This window comes from Triticum urartu, chromosome 2A, assembly GCF_056163025.1.
Source record: "Triticum urartu cultivar PI428250 chromosome 2A, HENAU_Tu73, whole genome shotgun sequence".
NCBI classification, from domain to species: Eukaryota; Viridiplantae; Streptophyta; class Magnoliopsida; order Poales; family Poaceae; genus Triticum; species Triticum urartu.
The window spans coordinates 708,179,329-708,198,088 of NC_141874.1; the positions used below are offsets into that span (position 1 = coordinate 708,179,329).

General features: G+C 51.1%; 2 protein-coding genes and 1 pseudogene across 2 annotated transcripts; 2 read left to right on the forward strand and 1 right to left on the reverse strand.

Moving 5' to 3' along the window:
• The first annotated feature begins 1,079 nt into the window (after window positions 1-1,079).
• On the forward strand, window positions 1,080-2,093 carry LOC147987010 (uncharacterized; annotated as a pseudogene).
• Window positions 2,094-3,535: 1,442 nt separating this feature from the next.
• Window positions 3,536-4,323, reverse strand: LOC147987011 (uncharacterized). The gene is made up of 2 exons (XM_087542235.1): window positions 3,699-4,323; window positions 3,536-3,555 (listed from the first exon to the last, which is right to left on the reverse strand). Exons 1-2 carry the CDS (start codon window positions 4,321-4,323, stop codon window positions 3,536-3,538), a joined length of 645 nt encoding a protein of 214 aa, XP_087398361.1.
• Window positions 4,324-7,671: 3,348 nt separating this feature from the next.
• Window positions 7,672-9,014, forward strand: LOC125534286 (auxin-responsive protein SAUR21-like). Its single transcript, XM_048697547.2, has one exon. It carries the CDS (start codon window positions 7,718-7,720, stop codon window positions 8,153-8,155), a length of 438 nt encoding a protein of 145 aa, XP_048553504.1. The 5' UTR covers window positions 7,672-7,717; the 3' UTR covers window positions 8,156-9,014.
• The last annotated feature ends 9,746 nt before the right edge of the window (window positions 9,015-18,760 follow it).

Below are 18,760 nucleotides of genomic sequence, written 5' to 3' on the forward strand. Positions count from 1 at the left end.
GAACATACATTTGTAGAAAAAACCAATTGATCTTATCATAAACCTTCTCAAAATCCACTTCAATGAAAATTAACATATTTCTTGTTCTTATGCATCTCATCCACACTTCAGACGGCAAGACCACACCATTTAGGATGCATCTAACATTTATAGGAAGTTTTTGTAAACGGAAAAGTCATTTATAAGCTCCAACAACTATATTATTGATTACCTCTGTAGAAAGCTTCATAAACAAATTAAAAAGACAAATGGACCTGTAATGTTGAATTTTACTAGCATCTACACATTTAGGAATAGGAGTGAGAATACCATAACCAAATTTAGCAATGTCAAATCTACCATTGTGAGTACAATCCTTGGTAAAGATAATGAAGACCATGACAAACTAGAGGCCAAAATTTATAATAAAATTCAATAAGAAATTCATCGGGAGGAGGAGTTCTATTATGCTTTATTTAGGAAACACCAGCTTTTATATTCTTTCCAAACTAGAAACACGATGAAGAAAAAGATCCACCAGCACAATCTAGAGCACAATGCATAGGGCAATCTAGAGATGTGTTTAAACTGTATCAGCAGCACAGTCTATAGAGTTTTCTATATCCATCCAGATGGATTTGTCATGGAGACACACCCACACACACATCCTAGGCCAACTCCACCGCGCGACCCTATTCTGTCCGCCCCCGTCCGATTGGGATAAAAGGGACAAACTAGACGGCCCAGCGCGCGACGGCCCGAACCCATCTGGTCTATTTTGTGTCCGGGCCGACCCATTTCGAGCGCAAACTTGCGCCGTGTTTGGGTCGCGGCGGACAGCGAACGGACGCTTCGAACGTCCACGGCGGGGCCGCGTGGCAGGCAGCCACCTATCTCCCACCCGCCAACATAAATGCGCACGGGCGGGTGGCCCCACCTGTTATCCACACAGCGAAGGGTCGTCATCCTTCTTAAATGGGAAGCCGTGGACCGGTCTTCGTCCACACTTCCCACTTCGGCCCCTCTCTGCCCCCTCGAAACCCGACACCCTAGAAACCCTAGCCGCTCCCCGTCGTCGACCTCGCCAGCCGGCCGTAGCCATGGGCCTTTGGAACTACGGCTGCAAGGGAAAGCACGACCGCGAGGCCGGCTCCTCCTCGGGCCGCCGCCGCGGATCCGTGAAGGAGGAGGAGCCCGCGTCACCGCCGCGCTCCTCCCGTCAAGCCCCCGCGCCGGCCCCCTTCACCATTGCCCCTAGGCCCGTCGGCAATCGCGACCGGCAGTACATCTGCACGGACGTGTGCCGGAGGTACTGGGAGACAAGGACGCCGGTCCCGTGGAGCGACGCCCACCTCCCCAACGGATGGCACCTCTCCGCGGACCGCGTCTCCATCCCGCCAGTGTCGGCGACCAGCCGTGCCCGGCGCGATGAGATCGAGCGCCGCCGCCGCCTCCTCCCCGACGACCTGTACTACGACCACAGGTATGCCCCCGACTCCCCGCTGTGGGACACATGACTTCAGGACGAGCACGACGTGCGGCGCGCGTCCTACTTCGCCGGCACCGTGTCGGGGCCGCGGAGGCCACGTGCAGAGGCGCGCGGGCGTACACGGGTGCGCGGCCTGACGCCCACGCCGTCGCCTTCCCCGTCTCCGTCGCCACCTCCCCCTCCTCGCATGACGGCGGAGGAGGCCCGTCTCCTGCAGCGTGTCATGGACGACTCCATGAACATGCACGACGAGCGGTAGTGGGACGGCCTGGAGGAGACCATGGCCCTCTCTGCCGCCGGGGACGTCGCCTTCCCGGAGCTGCAGATGGCGGCCGTCACGGAGGAGGCGATGGAGGAGGACCCGCCGACCGCGTTCCAGCAGCTGCTGGGTCAGGGGTGGGGCTGGTCCTGCATTGCTCCGGAGATGGCCGCCGGCGTGGGCGTGAACTGGTGCCCCACTCCGCCGCGGTCACCGGAGCAGGAGGTGTCGCCACGGGAGGAGGTGGTGCAGGCACCTTCGGCCGTCCAGCCCGCCCCCGTCTACCACGCACCTCCGGCCCATCTGTGGACGTCGCCGGTCTACGTCGACCTCGTCAGCGACGACGACGACACCGGCGGCCAGTGAAGACGGCCACGGCCACGACACTGACGGGCGCGGCAGGAGCGCGCGGGAGGCGTTTTTTTTATTTTGTTTTTATATGTTAATTATGAAATTGGGCCTTTTAAGTGGCCGTGGAAACTGGGCCGTTTTGTGGCCGACCCCTATATATGTTTTATGTTTTTTTAAATGTGTTTATTTAGTTTTTTAGTTATTTCATTCTAGTTTTTATATATTTTTTATTCACGTCCACTCCGGACACGATTTGGAGTGCGGCCGCGCGGTGGGCGCACGCACCAACCATCTGACAAAGCCGGACACAGATGAACCCATCGGTGTCCCAAAGGGACAAAATCCGGCCAATCCGAACGTCCGTTTAAAATTGCGCGGTGGAGTTAGCCTAAAAGGTGGGACATCATCGGATATGCTCAAAATTTGGAAATGCAAACCAAGCTAAGGTGTGCCCGCGCGCTCAGCCGTGAACAACGAGGCAGAGAATGAGAGGAAAACGTGGAGGAAAAATCAACCAAGATCCGTGGCACGGCACACGAAACGCATGCGTCATATGGATTTCGACCGACCTACGTCAGTGGACCCAGCTTCTTTCTTGCTGCATGGCGCCTTGCTCGCTTGCCCGGTTCAGTGGATCTGGCAGCGGAGCGTCTTTAGAGGAACTCCAATGGGTCGACCCAAACAAATGATGATTTCGTCTGTTTTTTATTTGTTTGGATCGACCGCCCGTCTGGCGTCCGCCCTGTTTTTCATATGAGTCGGCAGCGCGCCCAACGCGCCGATCCATATGTACAGGCATGGCCGGCTGGCCGTTCAATTTTGCATTGCATTCTTATATATGGTGAAATGAAAATTTAACAAATAAAATAGTCCATCCAAATAAATAGTATAGTTTACAAGCCAAATAAAAATAAAAATGTTTCACATAGTTTTGCAAAACGAATAAAAAAGATACATCTATTGGTTGCCAACATGAGTCCACATATGTTTAACCAAATCATTTTGCAGTTGCACGTGAGTTTCCAATCACGCATGTTTTCATGAAACTGAGTGAACTGCTCAAATGTTGCCGCTACTCCATGCTCAGACACAACATTCTCACCCTGAAACTGAAAGCCTTAATCGTACAGACGTTCCGGCGCTTGTCTTCTACGATCATGTTGTGCATGATCACACAAGCAGTCATCACCTCCCATAGTTTCTGCTTGCTCCAAGTATTAGCAGGATACCGAACGATGCGCCATCAAGATTGCAAAACACTAAAGGCACGCTCGACATCCTTTCTAGCACTCTCTTGCTCTTGGGCAAATCTTTTCCTTTTCTCTCCGACAAGGTTGGGTATTGTCTTGACAATAGTGGTCCACTGAGGATAGGTACCGTCACCCAGATAATACCCTTTGTCGTAGGTGTGGCCGTTGACAGTAAAGTTCACCGGTGGGCTGTTGCCTTCGGCAAGCCTAGCAAACACCGGCGAACGCTGAAGCACGTTGATATCATTGTGCGATCCAGCCATGCCAAAGAAAGAGTGCCATATCCAGAGATCTTGAGACGCCACGGCCTCTAGTATGACAGTGCAAGCCCTGACATGTCCCTTATACTGCCCTTGCCAAGCAGAAGGACAGTTCTTCCACTCCCAGTGGATGCAGTCTATACTGCCAAGCATCCCCAGGAAGCCCCTGCTAGCATTCATCGCCAACAAACGGGCTGTATCTTCAGCTGTCGGCTCTCTCAAGTACTCAGGGCCAAACACATCAATCACAGCCTTGCAGAACTTATACAGGGACTCTAGGCATGTAGACTCGCTCATACGGACGTACTCGTCAATGAGATCACCGGGCACTCCGTATGCAAGCATTCGGATGGCGGCAGTGCATTTCTGATAAGAGGAGAAACCAATCTTGCCGACGGCATCCTCTTTGCACTCGAAGTATTCATCATAGCCGACCACTCCCTCTCTAATACGGTTGAAAACATGCCTACTCATACGGAACCAGCGGCGGAATTTGTGATGTTTGAACAACGGGTTTGTTGTATCAAAGTAGTCCTTCCAGAGAAGGAAATGCCCACTCTCCCGGTTACAATTCAACGCCGGAAGATGGCACGGAATGGAGCCACGTAACAACGGCTGCTGGTTGTTGAGGTGGTGATGGACCAACACGGCAGCCAATATCTCCTCCTCGTCGTCGGACGAATCGTCGGAGTCGCAAAGGAAATTGTGGAAAAAGAACTCGTCGGTGGAGTCCATTTTCGTACCTTGGTAAATTGTCGAATAACTTGCGGGCGCCGAAGAAGGAGACGGCCGGCGAGGGGAGACGCGGCGCCCACAGACCAGCTAGCTGCCCGGCCGGCGTCCGACGAGGGTGACGGCGTCCGACGAGCGTGTCGGTCGTCTGTGGCTGGGGCGGCGAGGCGTCTTCTTCGTCGCGGGGCGGCTGTGCGTGGGGGAAACATCGGCGGGGAACCAGCTTGCTCCCCAGCGGCAAAACGGCGGCGGCAGGCGACTGGGGGCAGGGGCGGCGTTGTTGGGCGGATGTGGAGGCGGCGGTAGCTGAGAGAGTCGCCGGCAAAATGGGCGGCGCCGTCGCGGAGGAGGCGAGGGCGAGGGTTGCTTATTGGCTGGGGGGAGGGAAGGCCAATGTGTCACAGACGAGCGGGTCCGGGGACAGGAGTAGGCGAGCAAGCGCGCGTCCGTCGCGTGTCCGCGCCGACGCATCCGTTTAGGTCGACGCGTTGGGCCGCCTTTTCTGTTCACACCGACCTAAACGAACGGCCGCGGACGAAATGAGTCGCTCCATTAAAGTTGCTTTTAAGGTTGGGCGTACCAACGAACAAACAACAGATGCCAAATGGCGTACCGGACTATCGGTGCGCGCGGCAGGTAGGCAGCCAGCACGGCAGCATGGCTGGCCGCTGGAGGCCGCCATCGGCGGTGCCGCATGGTCAGATGGCCTGCACTGCCACCGCGGCAGCGACGAGGTAGTTGCCCTCTCTGGCTAGCCTGGTCCGATCCTCTGGGACTGCCTGCTCTGTTATGGTCCTCTCGTTCTTTCTTTTTTTGCGCAAACCGTTATGGTCCTCTCTGGGACAGTGGGACGGGGGACCAAGAAATGCATGCATGCATGAGCAACCGTGACCCGATTCACACCCGTGTGCTGGTTTGGACTGGAGCTGCACTAAACCAAAAATATCTCTGTTCACAAACATTAATTCACATGTGAAAATATATAAAAGATGGACCGCCTATTCGTGAGATACCTAACCAAAATGTTGCCAAAGTCAAACATTTTAGACGTTAGAGCATCTACAGCAGCCAGACAACAAATCCGACCCCACCCGCGAACAGGTCTGTGCGCGTCCGCGGACGGTGATCGATCAGGCCTTAAATTTGCTCATTTACATCTGGATACCTCGTACTAGAAACCTGAAATCCATATAAAAACATGCAAAGTGCAATCCACATACTAGGTAGACCAAGTAACCTATACTATCCTAATCCTCTTCGAAGATGTCCACTATATTCGCGTCGGCCTCCGCCTTCATATCCGCATCGAGTTCGTCGAAGAGCGCGTCGGTCACCGCCCGTTCCTGTCGGATGAACTGCCGGTTGGCCCCCACTTAGGCCTCATCCTGTATGGACTCCAGGATGGTCTGTTGCTCCGCCATCTCGGCTGCTTGGGCAACCGCAAACTCCGCCTCCGCTTCCTCCATGTTGAAGCTCGGAGTCGACGCCAGCTCCTGCTTCGGTTGCTCCGCATCGTCCTCCTCTGGATCCGCCACCTCCATCGAAGCCGGCTGCTGCTCCTCTTCCTCCTCCTCCCCATTAGACTGGCAATGATGCGGGCGGCGCGCGTGGCTCTCCTCACCTGGTTCTCCTGCTTGATCTGGTATTGATGCTCCGGCGGGAGCATAGCATACGTGGTTATCTTTTTGCGAACCATGGCGAAGCTAGAGAGCATGGCAAAAACGACTGAGCGGGAGAAAGGGGGTGGATGGGGTTTGGCTAGTGGTGTGGAGATGGAGGAGGTGGATGGGGTCGGGCTGGCGGCATGGAGAAGGAGGAGGATGTGGCAAGGGTTGGGGGATGCCAGCCGACTTAAATAGCCGGATTTGGCATCCGGCAGTGAGCCAGAGCGGCGCCACGCGGCGTTCACCCCTCCCCCCTCCGCCGCCGAAGGAGACGTCCGTCAGACCATCGGGTTTTCGGGCGATCCCGTGTGGGACCCCATTGTCAGTCCTACATGGCAGACGCTCCCAGGCGCCACCATATCCGCCCCATATTTGGGCTGGATATGAGGGGTGACGGTCAGCCCAGGTGTTTGAAGCACGTATGATGAGCCCGTCTAGGTCGAATTTTCATGACCGGTCAGTGAACTGGTCGTCCGCCCGGGCGTTTGAGGTGGATATGGGGCGCCCGACTGTAGATGCTCTTAGATCTCCATCCAACAACCAGGGTTGTGCTATTGTCCATCTTCTTCCATGCGTCGTCCTGGACCCAACCCTAACTCCAAGCCTCTACCACCAGCCGCCCCGTATCCTCCCCTCACCCACCCACTCAAGGGTGGAGCCAGCCCAGTAGGCCACCCCAGGCCGCCTTTGTACACTGTAGTAGAGGTGTACAATAAACTTCTACAATATACACTGCGTTTGGGACTCATGCCCCAGGCCTGGGGCTTGGCTCTGCCCCTGCACCCACTCCCCCCTCATGACACACAGTAATGCGCTTGCCATCGCTCTGCTGGGGTGGAGCTACGTGTTGGCCAACACGTGCCTCGGCCCGCCTAGCCCAACAGGATGTGCACTCAGTTTTGGGCCGTGGAACTTCAGATCAGGAGTAATCTTTTCAAGTATGGCCAGCCGACCCGTCTAACCTTTTCCTTCAAGCTCTGCCATTGTCGCCATGGACATCCCTATTTTTTCCGGAAAAACGTCTTACCTTTTCATCAACTTTCATGATAGTACAAGAACATTAAAAATAAAAATTACATCCATATCTATAGACCATCCGGCGACGACTACAATCAGTGAAGCGAGCCGAAGGCGCGTCGCCGTCATGGCCTTGGCCATCCCTCTACCCCCACCCTCAAGTATAGCGTCGACGATGGCCCCGCACCCGTCAAGTTTCAAACTCGCTCCCGCTTTCAACCTCGTGGCATCGCCGGCTTCCACTCGTACAGGGCTCACATTCACCGTGGAGTCCACGGCCGACCGCAGCTGATACACAAAACTTTTTTGGATACCAGGTGTTTAGCAAAACCGGAAAAAGATAGCGTACAATCTACGCAGAATCGCCTCCGAGAGACTATGCCTGTATCACGTGAAACAGAGAGTTGTAGAGATCGACCATACTACACTCTACTAGTACTAGCTTTCACCGGAAATGATACTAGAGCCCGCTTTACTGCACTGACACTGCTATGCTACTGGTAGGTCTCACGTGCAAGACACACGACACACGTCCATGTCATCACGGGCTCACGGCGCGATGACGGTGCCACTCCTGCAATTTCCGCCAACTCCAGTGGCCGATCCCGAGCCCCGGCGCTATATATACGCTCCCCGTCCCGCTCTCCAAATGCTCCATCCCATCCAATCCGCAAGTTGAATCGTCGCTCGCTTCAGTCCAATCCGCTTCGTCAAGCATGTGCAAGGTCATCAACACCGTCCAGTCGCTCGCCTGGCTGCGCCGCGCCGTGCGGCGGTGGCGCTCCCGAGCGGCGGCCTCGGTGCTGCCCAACAAGGATGTGTTGGTGCCGGCGGGGCACGTGGCGGTGCGCGTGGAGGGCCGCGGCGACGGGGAGTCCTCGCCGAGACGGTTCGTTGTGCCGGTGGCGCAGCTGAGCCACCCGGCGTTCTGGGAGCTGCTCCAGCAGGCGGAGGAGGAGTACGGTTTCCCGTCGGCCTCCGGCCCCCTCGCGCTCCCCTGCGACGAGGACCACCTCCGCGATGTCCTCCGCCGCGTCTCGTCCTCGGTCCCCAAGGATCGCGGCTGCTTCCGCCGCCGCGGTGCCATGGCGGCGCCGCACGATGACTCGCGGCCGCTGCTGCCGGGGGTGGCTTTGAAGAAGCTCGTCTCGTGATTAATCGTAGGTCGATCGTTCGTTCGTATAAGCGCGATAGCCGTGCTCATTTGCTCCTTTTCATGCAAGCCGAAAGCAGCAGCCAGCAGTAGTACAACTACGGTCACGCGCGCCCATGCCGCGGCGCCGTGCCATCCATGGCGCAGAGTGCGCGCGCTGAAACCGGGCAAGACTGTTACACTGACAAATCGCCCCGATGCTACTGGACTATCACCCCATCAGTCGAGTTGGCATCTTATAAAATGTACATATTTTCTTGTCCTAAAGATTAAGGCCCTGTTCGGAGACCCGCCACTCCACCACTCCGTTCCCGGAGTTGGAGTCAAAAAGCACGGAGCTGGGAAAGAGATGCTCCAGCTCCTCGTGTTTTTAGGAGTTGGAGTGACTCCGAACAGGGCCTATATATTTGTGTCCTATTTGCAGATCTGTTGGCTGTGGAGGGAAAAGTAGTCACCTGCACACAACCAGCTAAAAAAAAATCACAACACGCACGCACACTCACTCGAACTTATACTTGGTTCATTAGGTTTCAGTCTTACTAGAAACTAACGCGTGCTTTGCTGCGCCATTTTTCAGTCCTGAGGTTCACATTTCCCCCTCTTGCAGGCGTATTGTTAGCCTTAATGCAACCTACAACAGATTTGGGATCTGAAATTAAAAAAAAAAACATCTACCAATTCAGAAAAGAGCTACAACTAAAAATTCAGAAAGAAGAGAAGAGGCAGGACATCTCTGGATTAGTCTAGCTCTGCCTTTGCCTGCACCATTGGTTACCATGAGCAAAGATAACTGAAGTTGCTAGGAGGGTCCTTCAGTATCTATCTCAGATACATTCATGCAGTAAGCAGGCTCCACAGACACCATATCTGATCTAGATTAGGCATCCCCAGGCTAAATTACTACTCGGACAACACCAGGCTGAATTACTACTCGAACAACCTTGTTCAAAGAACTAAAATTAAATTGTAGCACATATTCACAAAATTTCTGAAAATATGCATGGGTGAACTTAACTAAACGGAAATGAAATCAAGCTTGTCTATAGACATCACACATATATCGCAGGACCTATCGCAGGGGATGGAACTTCTGAAGCTCACACTCTGAATTACTGCAAGCTAGACACCGTGGTTAGCTAGATCGACATGCTGTGCTCGACACCAATTTGACGCCTCTGCGTAGGATAGCAACAATAATAAATATAAGCACAAATGGCAGCAGCACAATCTCTATATATGAGCAAGCATAGATATATAGCAGCAGCATTTGAAGCCTCAATAATTATAAACCGCGGTAGCACAAACTTTGTATAATCAGAAAACACAGATTGCAGCAAAAAGTACAAATAGACTCCCAATCTCTTGCATCTTACTCTCAGTATCTCAATGATCTATGTGTCAATCATCTCACTCTCAATCTCTCATCACCTAGCACAGCACACGCACATGCACGCACAACCCCAGCCCCAGCGCGCTGATGTGGCTCCTGCACCACCAGTCCACCACCGTGCCGGCCATGACACCATCGCCCGGCTCGGGCCGCACTCCCGCCGGCCCGCCCCACCGCCGTTCACCATCCCCCGGTTGTGCCTCCTCCAATGGCGGTCAAGCCTGCGCTGGCCGCCACATCCCCTCAATTTCTTTGCACCCAGGTGATCCTTTCTCTCTCGCTCGCGTTCTCAGGTACACACAGTACAGAGAACGCGACATGGGCTAGAGATAGCAGAGAAAAGGACGGGCTGGGAGAAGCGGTGCGACGCCGGCGCTAAGCCTAGGGGCTAGGGCTCGACGGGGAGGTCGCCCCGGGCTAGGGTTAACCATGGGGGCGATTGCTTGCCGGAATGTCTAGGCGGTGGCGAGCAATCGACGGAGGTGAGAGAGGCAAGGATGGGTTGGCGATGGCGGCGACAATGGAGAAGTGGACATGATTGGAGGTGGCGGTGGCGACTGCGGGGAGAGATGGGGATAGGAGCGGACGAGAGAGGAGGGCGTGCAAGGCTTGCTGATCTTTCGCCTGTGTTCTTTCCCACGACAGAAACAGAGCACACACTTACAACTGGGCCCACACGCATTTCTCCTAACCGTGCAAGGTCGCACAACTCTGTCGTGACAGATTGAGCCACGCCGCTTTTACCGAGCCGAACAGTAAAGAATTCTCCTGCTGCAGGGAACCAACAGGGAAAAGAAGCGAACTTAGAACTTGCAACCTCTCACGTCGCAGCATTTTTTGGGAGCTTGGTAACTGGATAGATACTTGGTACTCTGATGTGTTCATTGATAACTTGTTCTTAGGAAAAGTCTGGTCTTGCCCGAAAGAACTAGTGATTGGTGGCTCCTGAGCTCAAATGAGCTCGGAATGAACAGTAAATTCCAAAAGAATGAAAATAAGTTCAAAAAAAATCGAACTTTTTAGGGAAAACTTTAACAAATGTTTTGAGTGCTTGCAAAATTTCACCGTGGAATGACATTCATGGAAGCCGTGCCAAAAATAACAAAATCAGCACTTCAAGATGCTTTTGAAAATAACACTCTTGGATCATCAACTTTTTTTGCCACGACTTCCACGGATGTCCTTCCATGATGTAATTTTACAAGCACCCAGAACATTTGTCAATGTTTGTCACAAATAAATTTTAGAACTTTTTTTATTTGTTTCGGAATTTACTGTCATGAGCTCGAGCTGAGAAACATCACGTCCGCTGCAATAGCTGCTTCATTGTCTCTTCAGTGTCCTAATTTGCGTTGGTAAGACATGGAGACGAAACGTGGCTATGGGTAACCGCGATCCTATGTTACAATGTGTCTTTGCAGAGGCAGTGCGTGGTGCACTGTTTGGCCTGATGATGGCAGATTGGCCATAGCGATGGAGTGACAACTCCGGGTGCATTGTCTCGAGACCATGGGCCATGTCGAGATTTACCACTGATGAACACTTGCATCGGAGGGGGTCGTTGGATCGTCTCTAATACGAGATTGTGGCAGCACAAGCTTTCCTCACCCTCTAATCCGCACCACTTGTGAATCGACGGATGTTCTTGGCTTCATAGATCACTCTGGGTGCCTGGTTGTTTGCCTAGTGTGTCCAAGTTCCTCAGTCACGTGGCCGGGCCCACTTCTAAATCGTGTGCACTTGCATCTTCTTCGTTGGTTTAATGACTGCTCGGCGAGGATAATGGTTGCAATTTTCTATTATTTTTATTATTATCCTCTGCCTTCACATAACTTTTGTCTTATATGACTTGGCTCTTTGTCGGTGTAAGACTTGTGTGTATGCATCAGTGTTGGATGTGTGGATCCTAATTATGTAGAGGTCGGATGTGTCTTCTTTGTGTTTTGTATCACTTGATGCTTCATGATGAGCTAATAAAGAACATCCTTACAAATAAATGGGATGGTATTCTATCAATAAAAGATAATGATATGGGTTTCTAAACAAGATATGCACCAAAATGGGTACGATGCACTAGATACGAATGCTTTATCATTTACAATTAATTTGTATATTCATAGATGTTAGTCTTTTCAAAGTTGAGGCCTTTTTCAACTTTGTAGGAGAGAGACAATAAATATCTTCAAATTCTTTGAAAATTTTGTCTCCCCATCCACATTTCCAACTTGATTAAGGATTGGCCGCGCTTAATTGACATGAACATTGACTCCTGGGCCAACTTTCACTCGGTTAAGGATTGGTTGTGTTCCGATATTCATCTCTAGAACGTCCAGGGGCATGACATATTGTGCATGCTAGTTTGTTGGGAAATATGGATCGAAAAACCGCGAGATTCTTTTGAAATAATTTCATCCAATTTACCAAACATTGGTACAAAGATTTAACTAGAAGACGTGGATAGATTATTGCTAGGGATAAACACTCGACCTATGTCATACATCGAGAGTGTACCTTTTCGTTTGTTTTTGAGCCTTCGGAGCATCCTTATCTAGCATGAAACACACCCCGACACTAATCACGACGGCAAAATTTCATTTTCAGCAATATTTATTCAAAATAAAATATTACTAATATTGTATGAAAATTCATATAATAGGAACACCATTATCATTTGGTAGAAGTATATGCAGAAGAATCTAATTTGAAGTGAAGATAAAAACGCTCATCTCTCTACAATTTTTATTGGTACAATAATTATTTGTCAATGGGAATACAATGGCTACAAAAACAAATTAGATAGTGTCTAGATAATTAGACTACGAGGAATACTACTGGTCTTCAAATTTCTAAGAAATCATTCGATTACTTATGAGAAAAAATCAATTAAAAATCGCTCATCCACACATAATACTCATCTATTGGCAAACTGAAATATACGACTTTGTCTGGAAACCCTTCTCCATAGTGTTACGGTGAAACTGACGAATAAAATGATCTTCCTCTAGAATTAACGCATGGCCTCGTATGGTGCCCAAATTAGTAATATGAAATAGTTTTTTATCATGTTCTATTATTTCTTTTTATGCCAAATGGGATATATCTAGACTCCGCCGCTATGTTTTATAATTTTCATAACCTACAACACGCATTTGGCATGAAAACACCCTTTAACATTACATTTGTAGAAAACACCAATTAATCTTAACATAAATCTTATTAAGATTTATTTTAAAGAAGACTCCATCTTTCTTCTTCCTATGCATTTCATGCAATAAGGCCACACCTATTTTACTAGTTTCAACAATAACTTGATTATTATTAATGTTAGTAAATTTGAAATAACACATTAAGATGAAAAATCGACCTATAATGTTGAATTTTTCTAGCATCTACACATTTAGGATTAAGAGTGAGAATTCCATAATTAAAATTTTGCAATATCCAATCTACCATGGTGAATTCATGGAAAAGGTAAATGAAGATCATAATAAACTAGAGACCAAAATTTCTCATAAAACTCAATAGGTGGTGCATCGGGATGAGGAATTCTATTATGTTGCATTTGGGAAACACCAGCTTTTATTTATTACAAACTAAAAACACTACAAAGAAAAGATCTATCAGCATAATCTAGAGCACATGGCACAGGGTAATCTAGAGATATGTTTAAAATTGTATCAACATCACAATAAATAGACCGTTTAGTACAGGTGGTTCGCTGTCTACAAAGAACACAATAAATAGATTATCCCATATCCAAAAATATGTTTTTTCGTTGTATCAGCAGAACATTCTATAGAACATTTCTTATCCATTCAAATGGATTTTTTGTGAGGAAACTTTTTATATATTCATCAGCCAAGACAATACAAAGAACACATAAATAACAAAAATTGCGTCCATGTCGGCAGGGCACCAAGGGACAACTAGAAACATTGAAACAAGCTTAAGGTGTGGCGCCGTCATCGTCCCTCCCTCACTGGAGTCGGACCAAACTTTTTGTAGTAGATAGTCAGGAAGTCGTACTGCTAAGCCCCCACAGGACCATCACACCAAAACAGCAACCGTCGCCAATGAGTAGATCGAAAGGATCTAATCCATAGACACACGAATGAAGACGAACAAAGATTGGATCCAAGCAGATTCACAGAAGTCCACCATCGACCGAATCCCACAAGATACGCAAGACACACACCTCTACATGTCATTGGACGATGTTGGACACATAATAGAATGGCGGCTAGGCCGGCATAACCTTATTCCATCTTCAGGAAGCTGCCACTGCCTCAACTTTCTAAGCAGCACACAAACCCTAAACGAACTCACAAAAATACCTAAAAGCGAAGCCAGCCTGCCGGCAAGGGCCAAGGTCCACCGCACCTCCGTGACCCTAGGACCACCGGAGACGAGGCAGACCGGCCGAAGGCAACGGAACCGTAAACTTTTTCTTTCTTCGGAAGGAGGTGGGTGATGCCTTCCACACCTTGGATTTTTGTGCCATCCAAATGGATTTGTAAGGGGCACACCAAAAGTTTGGATCATCGGATAGACTCAATATGGGAATACAAACCAAGCTGAAACTGTGCTCAGCCATGAAGTGGCAGCAAAGAGTTGAAAACGTGGAGATTTAGTGGAACTACACACAAAAAAGCTGTTTTTCTGTTTGGGTGGCCAGACGGACGCAAAATGTCCATTTGTGCCAACCGGTGTGCCAGTGCACGCTACACGCGCAACACATATTAGGTTTTTCTTTATCCTTTTCTGATTTATGGTTGCCGAAAGTCCATTCCATTAATTAAACTAAAAATTAGATAAACCCTAGATCTAACTAGGGTAGCCGCCGGAGCACGTCGTGGCGCTGCAGCCTACTGCTCATCCTCATCGCCGACGAGGTCAATGTAGGTTGGAGGTGACCATGGCCACGCTGGTGCCGGTGGTAGCGGTGGCCCTACCATCGGTGTACACGATGGCGTAGATGGCGCCTCCTGCGTCTCGTGTTGCTGCTCCTACTGGCGCTCCTCTGGCTCTAGCATCCCTGGTAACATGGAAGTCCACGTACACGTCCGCCCAACTAGTCCATGTAGTGGCCACATCTCTGGCTCCGGCGTAGGGACGGGCACGGTTGCCTCCATCATCGATGCCTGGAGCGCCAGGGGCAGGTCAGGCCAGAGCGCGAGCTCAGCCAGCTCTAAGGCCTCGTTGGCTTGCTTGAGCGCCTCATCGTCCTCGTCCACGGTACCCCTCGGCTGCTCGGGAACTGGAGCACACGCCCATGGCGGTGCTAGAGCACAACATGTTGACATGGAGGCCGCATAAGAGCAGGACAACCTCATTGCAGGAGGATGTGTGGGATCGTTGGGGCGGGCTGGAGGGCGTTACTGGCTACCAGCTGACGCGTCAATGCCCTGCCACGACTGTGTTGGAGGCCGCAAGCCAATGTGTTGATGCTTTGCCAGGGCTGGTTTCCTGCCGCTCCCTCGTTTTTAGGAGGATGCTCACCACGCCGCCTACGTCGAGGCCGATGCCCCTGGCATAGTCTTTGAGGATACCACCACAGGACGATCATTGGAACCGGAGAGGGAGCGCACCATCTGGGCTGACTTAGAGGTGTCACACGAGGCAACACATGGGATGGGTGTGGAGAGGATAACACCGTTTGGGACAAGCCCCCGCTGACCAAGCGGCCCTTGACCTGAACATCGGTGTGTGGCCAGTATGGGATGAAGGCGTTCTCGCCCAAATACCGCGCTGAAAGGGACCATGGCCGTGTCTACCGTGATGCTCATATCCCCTAAATTTCTCACTCCGGAAAAAACCGTGTCGGACCATCCTTCCACCACGCTTACTCCTTGGCCCGGCGTCCACTACTAATATATTATATATGTATGAAAATGTCACTTATGGACATTTCCCCCCTAACTATAGTTGGTACATCTTCTATATCTAAATAGCTAGCCCCCACTAACAAATTTCTCTCAACATGCAAGCATGCCACCTCATTATTCAACATGCATAGGAAAGGCCCACCTCAACATGCAACTATGCATGTTAACAATCCACTTCAACATGCAAACATGCATGCATGTAGAATTCCATTCTATTATGGTATTAAATTTAATTCTTATATCATTTTTAAAACTATCATTTCAAATATTCATGTTCCATATAACCAAAATCTCACAAAAATACTGCAAAATATTCCCGCAATGCAAACATGCATGCATGTAAAATTCCATTCTATTATGGTATTAAACTTAATTCTTATATAATTTTAAAAAATATTATTTCAAATATTCATGTTCCAAATAAACAAAATCTCACTAAAATATTGTAAAATATCCCCGCAACAACGTGCGGGGCATCATCTAGTATATGTAAAAGCAACAAAATTTGCCCCTCCCTCCTACTAATTATGTTTGAAAATGTCGCTCATCTACATTTCTCTCCCTGTGTTAAGAACTTTTTGCGGGTGGGAGACTTTTTTTTTGCTATCTTGTTCGAATTTAGCGTTTAAACCTCTCCAATTCACCGTATGAGTATTGACCAAAAAGAAGGATAAATTGTGGAGGCTGCAAATGACACCTTTGAGTTTGTGCGACCTCTCGGGAGCCTCCAAAAATTATGAGGCATCCTTTGTATGTGTTTTGAAGGTTGCGAATGTAACTGACTCTACTAGAGTTGCTCTTAGATCAGTAGCAATTGTTGCTCCTCTTTTGATTGTAACACTGCGGAGTTCTCAGACCGAAGAAAAGGACGCAACCACTTCATTCCCATCCACAGGGACACGAGAAAAACAGAGAAAGGAGAAAGAAGCAAAGTACTGGACCGAAGTCCCACCCCTGCACCCACCCCCGCGTCGCCAACCCTAGGCGCACGGGGGGCGACCACGCCGCTGGCCCTAGGCCCCCTCCCCTCGCCTCCTCCGCCCTACCGCCGCCTGAGGTCTCACCGGCGAAGCCTGGCCTATGATGGCGGCGGCGGGGCCTTATCCCTCGCGTGGTGGTGGCATTTTTTTCGGGCGGCGACGACGCATCGTTCGACGGAGATCCGGCGGCAAGGAGCGACGGGATCCTAACGACATGCGCGACGGCGGCGTCAGCGGAAGCGCAACCTCCCCGCGGCGGAGTCGCCCCTGTGGCGGCGTCCGAGATTGCCGATCTGGTCTTGCCCAGATGGGCTTGGGCGGGCCAGCGGCTCCGGTGTGCATCTACAGGCGAGGATGGTGGGCCCGATGGCGCCGGCTGTAGGCATCATGGTAGTGCCATGGCTGGCCAGGCGGCGGCGGTCTGGATCCCTTTCGTCCAGTCCCCAACAGAGATGGCGGCAGTCCGTGCACTAGATGCTTGAGGGAGGATCTTCGAACAGATCTGGGTGAAAACCTGCTCTCGGCTAGCTGCCAAGGCCGGCGGTGGCGGCGCTGTCTACGTCATGCCGTTCTTGAAATCATCTTCATGGAGAAGTTCAAGGCCACTCTATGCTACCTCTGGGGGAAACCCTAGATCAGTAGATCCGATGACGACGGCGCTACGGTGTCGTTTCTTTCTTGGGGGCGTCATGCGTGGAGGTGTACGCAGACCGAGGGACCGGTGGAAGGCTTTTTGGTGGAGCGGTGCTTCAGCTTACACATTGATGGCGGCGGATCTCGGCGGCATGGCGCCGTGCAGACTCGACGTCTGATGCGCGGAGATGGACTCGCGCAGGGAGGTGGCGCTGTCTGGCATCGTGGTGGCGTTGACGGCAGGTAGACCGGGCAAAGTTGATGCAGCAGTACAACACTGAAAATGGATTGGTGGCAGATGGCTGCGGCGGCCTCATATCCGGCGGGCGTCCTGGTTGAGAAGTGCGCCGGACTGGTGGGTACCCCATACCCGGCAGGCGTCCTGTTTGGGACCTCAGATTTTAGATGGTAGGTTTAGTTGCGAGGTCTGTTTGGTGTTAAGCCCAGACTATCAGCATCCCTTCATCAACTAGATAGGAGTAGTGACAGATGTTGCCTAGACGGTGGCTTTAGTCTTATTGTTGTATGACTTTATAAGGTTTTGTGTGAATAATTAATAAAGTAGTTGATACTTCTCCTTTTCCTTTTCCGGGGATCCTTCTCCTTTTCTAAAAAAACCGAACCGAAGTCCTTGTCCCTCGCCCGGCCGGGCTGTGAAGCTCAGTGAAACCAGCGAATCCGCACACGGTTTTGGGGATGCCACGGTCGGTAAATTTTCGTGTTTTGACCCTTTTTCTGAAACCTATTTGAGATTTGACTCTAGTTTGAATTTTTTTTTAAGATCTGACATTTTGCTACCGTCAAAGTCCATATCGGTAGGGTCTAACAGCCTACCGCCAGGGACTTTGGCGGTAGGAAACATCGCTACCGCCAACCAGGCTGGCGGTAGCCTGCACAACCCTACTGTCAAGGTGCTTGGCGGTAGGTACGAGTACGCACTGTGTTTAATACTTAGGAGGTTTTTGCCGGTAGGGTATGCAACCCTACCGCCAGGGACCTTAGCGGTAGGCTGTTATACCCTACCGCCATGGTCCCTGCCGCCAGCAAAAGTGTAAGATCACGATTTTTTTTCAAATTAGGGTCAAATTTCGAATAGGTTTCAGCAAAGGGTTAAAACACGAAATTTAGCCGCCACGGTCACTCAGTCAGGTGAGGCACGCGGCGACGGTACGACGCGAGCGCGCGGCCAACCGTGATCTTGTGTGCTGTCCGAGAGCGCGCGCGCGCCCATCTCATGTGCAGCGCCCTCGCGCTGAGGCAACCCCAGCCGCCATCACACAGGCACAGCGCGCGTGGCCGTCACACGCACACACCGGCAAAGATCTCGTTACGAAGGCGATCGATCACGAGCGCGGGCCCTGGGCAGCAGTACGCCCCCATGCCCCTGCCCGGCTGCCCGCGGCGCCGTGCCATCCATGGCTTCGGGCACGCACGTAGCGCGGGTCTCTGTATGCGCGCGCCGAAACCGGGGTAAGACTTTCCGGGCTGCTGACAAGACAGACGGAGCTGGAGGTCGCGCCGATCAATGCGCCACGCCACTCCATTCGTCAATGTGATATTGCACATCTACCCCTTTCGTCCCATAATCACGCTCGTCACAGTAGAATATACGGTATGTTCTGTAGAGACGCAGCAGCCGTACGTGGCAAGACAAAACTGGAGAAGATGGGGGCTGACGTACGTGCCGCTGCCGAGGGCGTGCCAATGATAGCGTCGTT

Coding starts and splice junctions, on each gene's coding strand:
- LOC147987011 (XM_087542235.1), bottom strand. CDS start 4,323: ATGGACTCCACCGACGAGTTCTTTTTCCACAATTTCCTTTGCGACTCC. Junction 3,556..3,698: donor CCACTGGGAGTGGAAGAACT/GTCCTTCTGCTT, acceptor AACGTGCTTCAG/CGTTCGCCGGTGTTTGCTAG.
- LOC125534286 (XM_048697547.2), top strand. CDS start 7,718: ATGTGCAAGGTCATCAACACCGTCCAGTCGCTCGCCTGGCTGCGCCGC.